The sequence below is a fragment of the Macaca thibetana genome, chromosome 3 (genome assembly GCF_024542745.1).
Source record: "Macaca thibetana thibetana isolate TM-01 chromosome 3, ASM2454274v1, whole genome shotgun sequence".
Classification (NCBI taxonomy): domain Eukaryota; kingdom Metazoa; phylum Chordata; class Mammalia; order Primates; family Cercopithecidae; genus Macaca; species Macaca thibetana.
In genome coordinates this window covers 19,595,471-19,608,693 of record NC_065580.1, presented here as the reverse complement: position 1 = coordinate 19,608,693, position 13,223 = coordinate 19,595,471, and the positions used below count along the sequence as shown (strand labels likewise).

Below are 13,223 nucleotides of genomic sequence, written 5' to 3'. Positions count from 1 at the left end.
AGTTATGTACAAGGCCTAATGAACTATTGTAGAGGTTATAGGACAGAGAGATCTCCATGGTTTTATAGGTGGGATATTTTTTGTTGTTGACAGAAGTAACTTCGTCTGATTTCTCTTCCATTATATTATTTTATTTTATTTTTTTACTTTATACAATAAAAATTTGGATTAAAAAATGAAAATTGTAAGAAATCAAATGTTACTCAAAAAGTGTTCTGATCCCAACTCTGCAATTCTTCTACATGAAGCCATTTGCCAAAGCCAAATACGGTTTACTTAGGACTGTCCCCCCAAACCTTGTTTCTATAAGCTTTGTCAAAGCTATTACTCCAGGTTGTAGTGCTTGTTTTTCTGCTTTCCTTTGATCTAAGTCCTGTCTTTCCTTCGAATTTTGGCTACTTACTGCATGAAGCTTTTCCCAATATCTCCATTCTTGGTGGTAATTTTAGTCTAAGAATTCCTGAAGTACTACCTAATTGAAACATACATTTGATACTTGGATCATGTTATCTTGTATTATAACTTATTACTCCATTAATATATCCTCGGCTGGGTGCAGTGGCTCCTGCCTGTAATCCCAGCATGTTGGGAGGCCGAGGAGGGAGGGTCATTTGAGGCCAGGAGTTGGAGATCAGTCTGGGCAACGTAGTGAGACCCTGTCTCTACAAAAAAATTTAAAAAATTTTAAAAATTGGTATGTCCTATCTCTTTAGCAAAATAATTGGCTCCTTGTGGGGAGAGAGCTTGTCTTATATGCCCCTTTGTAATTCCATTGCCTAGCACAGCAGATGTGGTCACTGATAGGTTTGATTCTGTGATTTGGATCCAATGTCAGTGTGACAGGATACTTTTTTCCCCCCATAATTTAGGTTATTTTTATATGACTTTATGCCCACAAAACCCAAAGGTAAAACACACTAAATTGAAAATAATTTCTTTTATTATAAGGTGATTTGGTTCCTATTTGCAGTTCTTTCTTCTTCTTTTTATAAAGTAGGCGCTGTTTTACCTAGTTTCTTACGAAAAACATGGTTTGGGCCAGATATCTTGACAGAAACCAAATTATACCAGCATTTTTCTTTTAAAAATCATTGTTGATTTAGCTGAATTGTACTTCCATGGAATAAGCCCAAATAAATTTGTTAAGTACTGCATGGTTATGCAGCCAGATTGTTTTAAAATGTCAACCTTTATTAAAGTCCCCTAAGCAGAACTTTAAAAATATCAATAAACAGTCAGTTGCTATTCCCTCTCAGAGTATTTCTGTATCTCAAATTATTAAGCGTTTTATTATATCATTGTTTTAAAGATTTCTATAATGGCTGCTGTTTGATAGCTGTATTTGTTGTGTTTGCTACAGTTATCAAATATTTATGGAGCACCCATTCATTTGCAGTGAGAAGTTATTTTAAAATGCTTTTTGGCATTTATAGAAACAGATTCTGATTTTAAAAGCTCACCAGGGAAAATATGTACAATTACTATGTATCCATAAAAATTTTAAAAAACACGAAAAAACTCACTAGGGATACTTGCTGGTTTGCTATATTCCTATTAGGAATTGTTCATATTTTAACTGATAGCTGTGTCTTCAGGGCACAATTAACTTAATATTTGAATGTAAGTTGTTAAGCAGAAATCAGTTACTCTAGTTGATGAAATGTTTGATTAGTAAACTTCATGAATACTGATTTTATTCTAAGGCCTGAGCCATTAGTTTAACAGAGCACTGAAATGATTCTGCTGTTGCATTACCAAAACATTTAGATACTTTTAGCAGGAAAACTAATAGATACATAAGGGGTTTTTTGTTTTGTTTTGTTTTTTTGTTTCAACTTTAAAATTTTATCATTTTAAAATTCCTTAATATAATTAGGGTACAGATTTAAAATGAAATATTTTTCTTAAATGATAGGAAGCAAAACGCCTGTAATTAAATAGCATTGACATTCTGATATGAGCTTATCATAGTACCATTCTAACATGAGCTTGAGGTCCTCACCAAAGTCTTGATGAAACATACTTTTTAAAGACATAATTTTTTAAAACCCCACTTGGTTCAAAGACATTGTCCAGAGCTCCAGCTTTGGACTTTTACCTGTAGTCAGTCAAACAATTATCTGGGGTTATGCTTGTTAAGTCAGTATTTTAAAAATGAAACACCCTGATTTTGTTCACTTTTGTTTTTATATAAAAGAATCTTTACAGTCAACATGTACTTCTAGATGCTGTATTGAAATTGCTGGCAGAGTTTATTCTATACAAAATGAACAATCTGGCCCCTTGTTTTATTTGTAAAGGTTCAATGTATCTATGCCTGCCTACCTCAATCTGCAAGGGAGTGTCAGAAAGGCCCCGCATTCGCCAAGCCGTGAGTTATCGCTAACTTTTCAGATGTGTTAATGAATGTGGAACAAAAGCAGTTGTGTTTAAAAGGAAAAAGGACCATCAAAATAACTTTCATTATAGTAGCAGGCGTAAACACTAAACTGAATATTCCAAATTGTGTCCAAAATAACCTACTAGAGACGAGCTTCTAGAAAACCTATTGTTGAACTGCTCTGAAGCCATCGTTTTAACTATAAATTACTGTTGTTAAAATTTTATATACCCTGGTTGCAAATTAGAATGTTTTGAAAATATCTTTAACCAAGTTAAAACAATTTGAACAAAATCTTACCCCATCTAAAAATGATAGTATTTAGTTGAATTTAAGTTAAGCTCTTTAGTATATGACCATATAAAGGGGTAAAATTTTAATCTTTTTTGTTACTTACATGTGAAAATACAGAAACTAAATGATTGAATCACATCCTACACGAAGGTTTTTGGAGTGCTCCAGGCATATCATGTGAAGTACGGAGGTATTTATATCTCTTTTGGCACCAATAGTTCTTGCTTCAGTATTTCACCAGTAGGTTTTCATTCATCAATAGTGTATCAGTTTAAGGCTAAAATAAAACACCTACATTTCTTAGGGCTTATTCTGTATAGAAAGGAAACATCCTTATGAGTTTTTTCTTTTGTCTTTCCGAAGAGATTCTAAGCAAAAAAATTGTAACTAACATCTGTATTTTGTTATTGGAGCTAGTTACCTTTCTTTTTCTTAGATTCTTTAATGTTTTGAGTAGATAGCCATATTTGATAAGCAGGTTGGATGCTTCTTTTGCTTAGGAGGTAGGTGTATTGTGTTATATGAAGACAGAATGAATTTAAATATACCCAGTTTGGCAGCATAGAAAAGCTCAGACTACATAAAACTTGGAGGTATGGAACCTTTGGACGCATTAAAGTTAACGTTTCATTAGGCAATGTGCCTTTGTTTGACTGGTGTGTAAGTCCTTCTTCCAGGTTTGTACGCTCTTAAACGCGTTATTCTACCCTCTCTAACTCCTCCCAGCAGCAAAAGGGAGACACTTCAGCTGGAACAAAATAGTGGAAGAAATGGCGTCTGGGGTTCAGTGGGGATTCGCAGTGTGTATGCAATGTTTGCAAGATTATTTTTTATGTTTTTCAATTACTGTAAATAAAAATATATCAATGCTTAGTGTCAAGAAGGGAACATTGTATACCAGTATAAACTCTCTTAGTGGGTCTGCAAGTTGCTTAACCTCTCGGGGCCTCAGTTTTCTCATCTGCAGTATGAAGGAGTTGGACTCGATAATCTTTAAAGTCCATTCCTGCTCTAAAATCCTATGCTTTTCTGAAGTACTCTATTTAACAGAATGCATTGCTTTCTCACTTTGACTATTTGAATTATGTATGCAGTACACTTACTGCAACTGCATGTTGTCTAAAATAGTTTTTCTATAGGATGTATATAAAAACTAATCCCTCTTGAGCTGATTTATAATGTGTGTATATAGCCACACATAAAAAGCTAGTAATAGTAGGGCTCTCAGAATAATACTTTCCAGTTGTCTAACCTTGAATGTTATTAACTCTTCTATATTACAGGAGATACTACTCGTCAACGAATCAAATTCAGTGATGACAGAGTATGCAAGAGTCACCTTCTCAACTGTTGTCCTCATGATGTCCTTTCTGGAACTGTATGTATTTACTAAATGTATTGTTTGATTACTGATATGCTGCAGTAATGAACTACTTGATAAAGTTTTAATTCTGTGTCAAAAGAATTGACTTGTGAGGGGGGATTTGCATCCTTTATTGTTTGTTTATTCAGGATGATTACTTAAATCTTCAGTAATGGGTTTCCTCACAAAAGTGGTTGATATGTTTTATTTTACAATATTTTCCATTCTTTACAGCAATTTTTTAAAAGCATGTTTTATTTGGAATACAGAGGTAGTTATATAGCATTTGTACTTTTAGTTCAAAAATAAAATTATTTTTAAAGTAGTTCCTTTTACTGTTAAACAGTAGACTTTTATCTAGTACAGTATATATTTTTGTTAAGATTTTTACACACTTATATTGTGGAATCAGTGGGGAAATATATTAGTAAATACTTATATCCACACAGCTTAATTTGGGAGTATTATCACTTAAAATATTGCTCCTGCTAATAATGTAAAGCTCAATTTTGATTCTATGTCTGCAGAGATGTTGATCTTAGAGTATCATTGTTTTAATTTGGAAGATAAACTGCATAAAGGTGGACCTGTTGGAATATGGAACAAAGAATTTGATTCTCTGACTTTTGGATTTGGTTGAAATGATTACAAGTAGCTTCCCTTCATAGCTGCATCTGATGCTGGTGGGGAGCTAGTAGGGGCTAAACCTTGAGCTGGCTTTAGTTCTCATTTGCCAGAAATGACTGAAATGAAGAAAGATTTCTGACTTGCCTTTTCAGAAGCAATGAGTTTCTTAGCCAAATGAGTGGTTTCTTCTTTGATAGGAAGAGTTAAAATTAAGGATGTGCCCCAAAGAGATATGTATCAAGGCATATGCAACAGGAAACACCTTTGACTTTTTCCAGTAGGAAAGAGAGTTGAAACTGTTATGTTAATGGGAAAAAAAGAGCCTAGGTTTATTTTAAAGTATAATACTGGCCAGGTGCGGTGGCTTGCGCCTTTAATCCTAGCACTTTGGGAGGCTGAGGCAGGCAGATCACGAAGTCAGGATATTGAGATCATCCTGGCTAACACGGTGAAACCCCGTCTCTACAAAAAATACAAAAAAAAAAAAAAAAAAAATTAGCTGGGCGTGGTGGCGGGCACCTGTAGTCCCAGCTACTTGGGAGGCTGAGGCGGAAGAATGGTGTGAAGCCGGGAGGCGGAACTTGCAGTGAGTCAAGATCGCGCCACTGCACTCCAGCCTGGGCGACAGAGCGAGACTCCATCTCAAAAAAAAAAAAAAAAAAAAAAAAGGTGTAATACTACAAGGCAAGAAATCCAGTTTCTGAGAACAGGAATTTGGAAGGACTATGGCAGATAATACATATAATGAACTCTAAACTTTTTTTTTTTAATACAGTCTCGCTCTGTCACTCAGGCTTGGAGTGCAGTGGTGTGATCTCAGCTCACTCTTACCTCCAACGCCTGGCTTCAGGCAATTCTCCTGCCTCAGCCTCCGGTGTAGCTGGGATTATAGGCGTGCGCCACCATGCCCAGCTAATTTTTGTATTTTTATTTTTATTTATTTATTTTTTTTTTGAGATGGAGTCTTGCTCTTGTCACCCAAGCTGGAGTGCAGTGGCATGATCTTGGCTTATTGCAGCCTCTGCCTCCTGGGTTCAAGCGATTCTCCTGCCTCAGCCTCCCAAGTAGCTGGGATTATAGACACCTGCCACCATGCCTAGCTAATTTTTGTATTTTTAGTAGAGCTGAAGTTTCGTCATATTGGCCAGGCTGGTCTTGAACTCCTGACCTCGTGATTCACCCATCTTGGCCTTCCAAAGTGCTGGGATTACAGGCATGAGCCACCGTGCCCAGCCCTAACGTTTGTATTTTTAGTAGAGATGGGGTTTCACCATGTTGGTGAGGCTGGTCTTGAACTCCTGACCTCTTGATCCGTCTGCCTTGGCCTCCCAAAGTGCTGGAATTACAGGCGTGAGCTACCGCGCCTGGCTTTTTTTTTTTTTGAGACAGAGTCTTACTCTGTCAGCCAGGCTGTGAACACTGCCCAGTGCAGCCTCCACTTCCTGGGCTCATGAGTTTCTCCCACCTCAACCTCCTGAGTAGTTGGAGCTACAGGCGCGCACCACCATGCTCGACGAATTTTTGTATTTTTTGTAGAGACTAGGTCTTGCCATTTTACCCAGGCTTGTCTCCAACTCCTGGCCTCAAGTAATCCTCCTGCCTCAGCCTCCCAAAGTACTGGGATTACAGGCGTGAACCACAGCACCCAGCCATAATAAACTCCCTTGTCTACTTTCTAACATTTTCATAATTATTTTATACCGCACTATACTGCATCTGAAATCTATAAAATCTATGGTTGTCTATAGTATACTGTGAGTCTCCGTGTTTAATATTGTATAAAATTTAACTGTTAAAGTTATTTTAAACATTTACTTTTAATTTTTATTTACTGGCTAAATTACCACTTGAGATAAATTTTGAGAACAGCATTAACAAAACCACTTGAGGCCAGGAGTTTGAGACTAGTCTGGTCAACATAGTGAAGCCCCGTCTCTACAAAAAGAATAAAAAAAAAATTAGCTTGGCATGGTGGTATTTCCTGAAGTCCTAACTGTCTGGGAAGCTGAGACAGGAGGGTTGCTTGAGCTCAGGAATTCAAGACTTCCAAGTGAGCTATGATCACACCACTACATTCTACCCTGGGCAACAGAGTGAGACCCTGCCTCAAAACAAACAAACAAACAAAAAACAAAAAAGGAAATAAGAATCAACAGTTATAATTCAGTGTTTTTCATTCTTCATTTGAACAGCAGAGTAGAAATAGGCATCTTGAACATAAACAGGTGTGAACTATCACACTCTGTCCCAAAAAGCATTTGTTGTATAGGGAATGACTGCTACCAAGTCATAGCTCTGTAATTATAAGCTATTTGTACGCAGGGTGAGCTGTTAAGTTTTTCAGGTCCTTAAGTACACCATTGTATGACACTTTTGGAGTCTTACAATGTCCTTTACCTAGTCCTCAAATCTCTGCTTCAATTCTGAAAGGTTTACAACTCAAGCAGTCCTCCCATCTCAGCCTCCCAAAGCACTAGGATTACAGGCAGGAGCCACTGTGTCTGGCCTTAACTGTTGACTTTATGATGCTTTTTCTTTGTTGTGTACCTAAAGATCATATGACTAAAGGTTGCCCTTTAGTTTTCTGGACCTTGTGTCTAAGATCTGTCACTTGCAGCAGAATATGATTTACCAGTATTTTAGATTATTTAGAAAAAGAATACAGAAAAGCCAGGCATGGTGGTACATACCTATAGCCCCAGCTACTTTGGAGGCTGAGGTGGGGAAGATTTCCTGAACTCAGGATTTCAAATGTAGCCTGGACAACATAGTAAGACTGTCACAAAGGAAAAAAGTATCCAGAAATGCATTTCCAAGCCTTTTCTTCATTGTAAAGAGGTTGGAACTTTATATCAAGCACTTAGAAATGGAGAGTGTGATTTCTAAAAATTCTCTTCATAACTGACAGTTTGGAATTTTTTGCTATTGAGTTTCATGAAAATGCACTTAAAACGTTTTACCTTTCATTACTCTAGTATAACTAATGCTTTTTTTTTTTTTTTTTTTTTTTTCCTGAGACAGAGACTCGCTCTGTTGGGCCAGGCTGGAGTGCAGTGGCACAATCTTGGCTCACTGCAACCTCCACCTCTGGGGTCAAGCGATTTCTGCCTCAGCCTCCTGAGTAGCTGGGATTACAGGCGTGTGCTACCACACCCAGTTCGCCAGGGTGGTTTTGAACTCCTGACCTCAGGTGGTCTACCTGCCTCAGCCTCCCAAAGTGCTGGGATTATGGGCCTGAGCAGCCGTGCCTGGTCTGGCATAACTAATTCTTAAAATAAATTAATCAGGGCTGGGTGTGGTAGTTCACGCCTGTAATCCCAGCAGTTTGGGAGGCCGATCACTTGAGGTCAGGAGTTTGACACCAGCCTGACCAACCAATATGGTGAAACCCCATGTCCACTGAAAATGTAAAAAACCAGCCAGGCGTGGTGGCCTGCACCTGTAATCCCAGCTACTTAGGAAGCTGAGGCAGGAGTATTACTTGAACCCTGGAGGTAAAGGTTGCAGAAAGCCGAGATCACACCACTGCTCTCTAGCCTGGGTGACAGAGCAAGACTCTGTCTCAAAATAAATAAATAAATAATAAATTAATCAGAGGAAGTAAGACAGAACAGAGGATCAAAATAATTATATGTTTAATGATTTTTATAAGAAATATGAATATTTTTTTTTTTTTTTTTTTTTTTTTGAGACGGAGTCTCGCTCTGTCGCCCAGGCTGGAGTGCAGTGGCCGGATCTCAGCTCACTGCAAGCTCCGCCTCCTGGGTTTACGCCATTCTTCTGCCTCAGCCTCCGGAGTAGCTGGGACTACAGGCGCCCGCCACCTCACCCGGCTAGTTTTTTGTATTTTTTAGTAGAGACGGGGTTTCACCGGATTAGCCAAGATGGTCTCGATCTCCTGACCTCGTGATCCGCCCGGCTCGGCCTCCCAAAGTGCTGGGATTACAGGCTTGAGCCACCGCGCCCGGCCGAATATTTTCTTTATCTCAGAAAGTTACTATACTTCAAAAGCTTGCGGCTGGGTGCAGTGGCTCATGCCTGTAGTCCCAGCACTTTGGGAGGCCGAGCCGGGGGAATCATCTGAGGTCAGGAGTTCGAGACCAGCCTGGCTAATGTGTTGAAACCCCGTCTCTACTAAAAATACAAAAAAATTATCCGGGCATGGTGGCGGGTGCCTGTGATTCCAGCTACTCTGGAGGCTGAGGCAGGAGAATCGCTCGAACCCTGGAGGTGGAGGTTGCAGTGAGCTGAGATTGTGCCACTGCACTCCAGCCTGAGCAAAAGAGCGAGACTCTGTTTAAAAAAATAAATAAAAGAAAAAAATAAAAAGCTTGGATTACTTTTCTATTCTTCTAGAATATTTTCATATTGTAGTCTCTCTCTTTTCCTCATTTTGGCCCACTTTCTCCCTGCTAAATTCACTGTAGGCAGTATGCCCTTTCAGATTTAAGCAAAACAGAAAAACCTAAACCAAGTTGTCATTTTTTTCCCCAACACATTTCTTCTGGTACATATCTTCCCTGAGGAAAGATAAGGAAATTGATAGCTTTAAAAAATATTTCCATCTAGTTCCTTGTCATCTCGAAAAAAGATACATGACGAATAATTTATAGTAGGCTTTAAATATAAAGCAAAGATGTTAACAGAAACTTGAAATTAAGATCTTAGGACGTGGAAAATGTATACTGTCATAGTATGCCTGTTCAAAATTCAGAAATCAGCACCACTAATTTTATTATAGACCTCATCATAGTGTAACTTTACCGTAGATAGACCCTCATATCTTCTAGTGTAAAGTCATCATTTTACAGTTGAGGAAAACTAAGGCTTAGAGAAATTGTGCTGTTAAGTGTCTCACAATAAAAAAAACCACAGTATTCTATACCATTTAGGAATCTTAAATCTAGAAATACTTAAAACAATCTTTTGTTAGTTTTTTAGGTAATTCAGTTACGTAGGGCAGTGACTTTCAGATGTTTCTGAAACATCCTTGGAGGCATCTCATGCACTAAGGATTTGGGAGTAGGCTAGTTCGTTCTGTTTCAACTGGAATTTTACATATTTTGTTTTATTTTATTGAGACAAGGTCACACTCTTGCCCAGGCTGGAATGCAGTGATGCCGTCTTGGCTCACTGCAACCTCTGCCTCCTGGGATCAAGCAGGTCTCCTGCCTCAGCCTCCCGAGTAGCTGTGATTACAGGTGTGTGCCACTAGGCTCGGCTAATCTTTTTTTTTTTTTTTGAGCCAGAGTCTTGCTCTGTTGCCCAGGCTGGAGTGCAGTGGTATGATCTCGGCTCACTGCAACCTCCCACTCCCGGGTTCAAGTGATTTTCCTGCCCCAGCCTCCCAAGTGGCTGAGATTACAGGCACATGCCACCATGCCTGCCTACTTTTGTATTTTTCGTAGAAACGGGGTTTCGCCATGTTGGTCAGGCTGGTCTCAAACTGCTGACCTCAGATGATCTGCCTGCCTCACCCTCTGAGAGTGCTGGGATTACAGGCATGAGCCACTGCGCCCGGCCTAATTTTTTTTTTCGAGGTGGAGTCTTGCTCTGACACCAGGCTGGAGTACAATGGCACAGTCTTGGCTCACTGCAACATCAGCCTCCCAGATTCAAGCAATTCCCCTGCCTCAGCCTCCCGAACAGCTGGGACTACAGGCACACGCCACCAGGCCTGGATAATTTTTTGTATTTTTTGTATTTTAGTAGAGTTGGAGTTTCACCATGTTGGCCAGGATGGTCTCAATCTCCTGACCTCATGATCTGCCTACCTCGGACTCCTAAAGTGCTGGGATTACAGGCATGAGCCACCGCCCGTGGCTAATTTTTGTATTTTTAATAGAGATTGGGTTTTACCATGTTGCCCAGGCTGGTCTCAAACTCTTGACCTCAAGTGATCTGCCTGCCTCAGCCTCCTAAAAAGAACCAATCTTGAAAAATACTTACAGATAGGGTTAGGGACTTTGATATTGTCACAGTCAATATTATTTTTTATTGGGGACTTTGATATTGTCACAGTCTTATTTATTTATTTATTGAGACAGTCTCTCCCTGTCACCCAGGCTGGAGTGCAGTGGTGTTATCTTAGCTCACTGCAACCTCTGCCTCCTGAGTTCAAGTGATTCTCCTGCCTGAGTCTCCCAAGTAGCTGGAACAACAGCCCAGCCACACCCGGCTTATTTTTGTGTTATTTTTGTAGAGACAAAGTTTTACTTTCACCATGTTGTCCTGGCTGGTCTCACACTCCTGGGCTCTAGGGATCCACCAGCCTAGGCCTCTCAAAGTGCTGAGATTACAGGAATGTGGCACCATGCCCAGCCGAAAGTCATTAAAGTAAAAATTTATCTGCGTATTTGAAGTGATTGGATGGGATTATTGGTTGTCAGATATTCCAGCCGAATTTTATGGTGCCCCAGTAGGTTCCAGGTTTTATCCCAGGTGTACCTTTTATATTTGAAACTCCTTTTTTTATTGCTTCCCTGACTCTCTTTTAAAGCCTAATCTGAAAATCAGCTACGTGGGTACATACAAACCCAAACTTTAAAAACTGCTGAAGTATCTTTTTGGTTTTGGAGAAGGAGTGTTGATTTGTTGCCCAGGTTGGAGTGCACTGTTGTGATCTCAGCTCACTGCAACCTCCGCCTCCTAGGTATAAACAATTCTCCTTCCTCTCCGAAGTAGGTGGGATTACAGGCGCATGCCACCATGCCTGGCTAATTTTTGTACTTTTAGTAGAGATGGGGTGTCACCATGTTGGTTGGCCAGGCTGGTCTCAAACTCCTGACCTCAGGTGATCAGCCCACCTCGGCCTCCCAAAGTGCCGAGATTACAGGCGTGATCCACCACTCCTGGCCCTGAAGTATCTTTGATAGTACATATGCAAAAGCCATGAGAATATGGAAATACAGAATAAGTGCTGAGAAGTAGACTTGCATAAAATTTTCTCAACCAGCCACTAGAATGTAAGTTCATAAGGGCGGGGACATTGTATTGTTTACTGCTATATCCAAAGCATCTAGAACAGGGTCTATTTATTGTATCAGATGAATGATCAGTCCACCCAAAAGTAGAATGCTACATAAATTATTTCAAAAACTAACTTTGAATTTCAAAAGTTAACAATTATTAATGGCAAAAGGGTTACAGATACGGAGCTGGAGAGTATCTTGGTTTTATTGGATTTCCTTTTTTTTTTTTTTTTGGTTGAGACAGAGTTTTGCTCTTGTTGCCCAAGCTGGATTTTGGCTCACTTCAACCTCGGCCTCTCGGACTCAAGCAGTTCTCCTGCCTCAGCCTCCCCAGTAGCTGGGATTACAGGTGCTGCGCACCACCATGCCCGGCTAATTTTTTGTATTTTAAGTAGAAACAGGGTTTCACCATGTTAGCCAGGCTGGTCTTGGAACTCCTGACCTCAGGTGATCCACCCATCTCGGCCTTCCAAAGGGCTGGGATTACAGATGCAAGCCACCACGCCCGGCCTGGATGTCTTTTTTTTTTTTTTTTTTTTTTTTTTTTTGAGACGGAGTCTCGCTGTGTCACCCAGGCTGGAGTGCAGTGGCACGATCTCGGCTCACTGCAAGCTCCGCCTCCCGGGTTTACGCCATTCTCCTGCCTCAGCCTCCGAGTAGCTGGGACTACAGGCACCCGCCACCACGCCCGGCTAGTTTTTTGTATTTTTAGTAGAGACGGGGTTTCACCATGTTAGCCAGGATGGTCTCGATCTCCTGACTTCGTGATCCACCCGCCTCGGCCTCCCAAAGTACTGGGATTACAGGCTTGAGCCACCGCGCCCGGCCTGGATGTCTTTTTTTTTTTTCCTTTTTTTTTTTTTTTTTTTTTGAGACAGAGTCTTGCTCTGTCGCCTAGGCTGGAGTGCAGTGGCGTGATCTCAGTTCACTGCAACCTCCACCTCCCAGGTTCAAGTGATTCTCCTGCCTCAGCCTCCCGAGTAGCTGGGGCTACAGGTGCCTGCTACCATGCCTGGCTAATTTTTTTTTTTTTTTTGTATTTTTAGTAGAGACGATTTTACCATGTTGGCCGGGCTGGTTTCAAACTCCTGACCTCAAGTAATCCACCCACCTTGGCCTCCCAAAGCGCTGGGATTACAGGCGTAAGCCACCTCACCTGACCCGGCCTGGATTTCTTATCAAAATATGACACCAGTGGTTACCTGTGCAAGTGTGAAAAATCAATCTGTAAATTGTTTACATCTTTTCCCATAAATAGTTTATTTTGGGCTGCCTTGGTATTATTTAAAGGTTTAAGTATTATTTAACTAAGATTAAAATTTGAAGAGATCTGAATGTGGAGATCTGATGTTCTTGGCATTAACCGTGTTTATTGGTTTAATATTTAGTCATATATATATATATGATGTATATTTCATATATACTCCAGGCTGGAGTGCAGTAGCGAGATCACAGCTCACTGCGACCTCTGCCTCTCAGGTTCAAGCGATTCTCCTGCCTTAGCCTCCCAAGTAGCTGGGATTACAGGATTGTGCCACCATGACCAGCTAATTTCCAAATTTAGATTTGAAGTGTGTTGTATTCTTAT

The 13,223-nt window shown here is 40.2% G+C and overlaps 1 protein-coding gene across 8 annotated transcripts in view; it reads left to right on the top strand.

The window, feature by feature from the left end:
- The window catches only part of LUC7L2 (LUC7 like 2, pre-mRNA splicing factor), a 67,148-nt gene that overhangs the window by 12,986 nt on the left and 40,939 nt on the right, over positions 1-13,223 (top strand). For 3 of the 8 annotated variants that reach the window (XM_050782268.1, XM_050782266.1, XM_050782267.1), the window contains 2 exons: positions 2,301-2,371; positions 3,958-4,052. In XM_050782268.1, coding sequence (XP_050638225.1) covers positions 2,314-2,371; positions 3,958-4,052 — 153 coding nt within the window. In that variant the 5' untranslated portion in view covers positions 2,301-2,313. Of the gene's footprint in view, positions 1-2,300; positions 4,053-13,223 lie in introns of those variants that run through there. The other 5 variants (XM_050782265.1, XM_050782269.1, XM_050782270.1 and 2 more) reach the window with 3 other exon arrangements.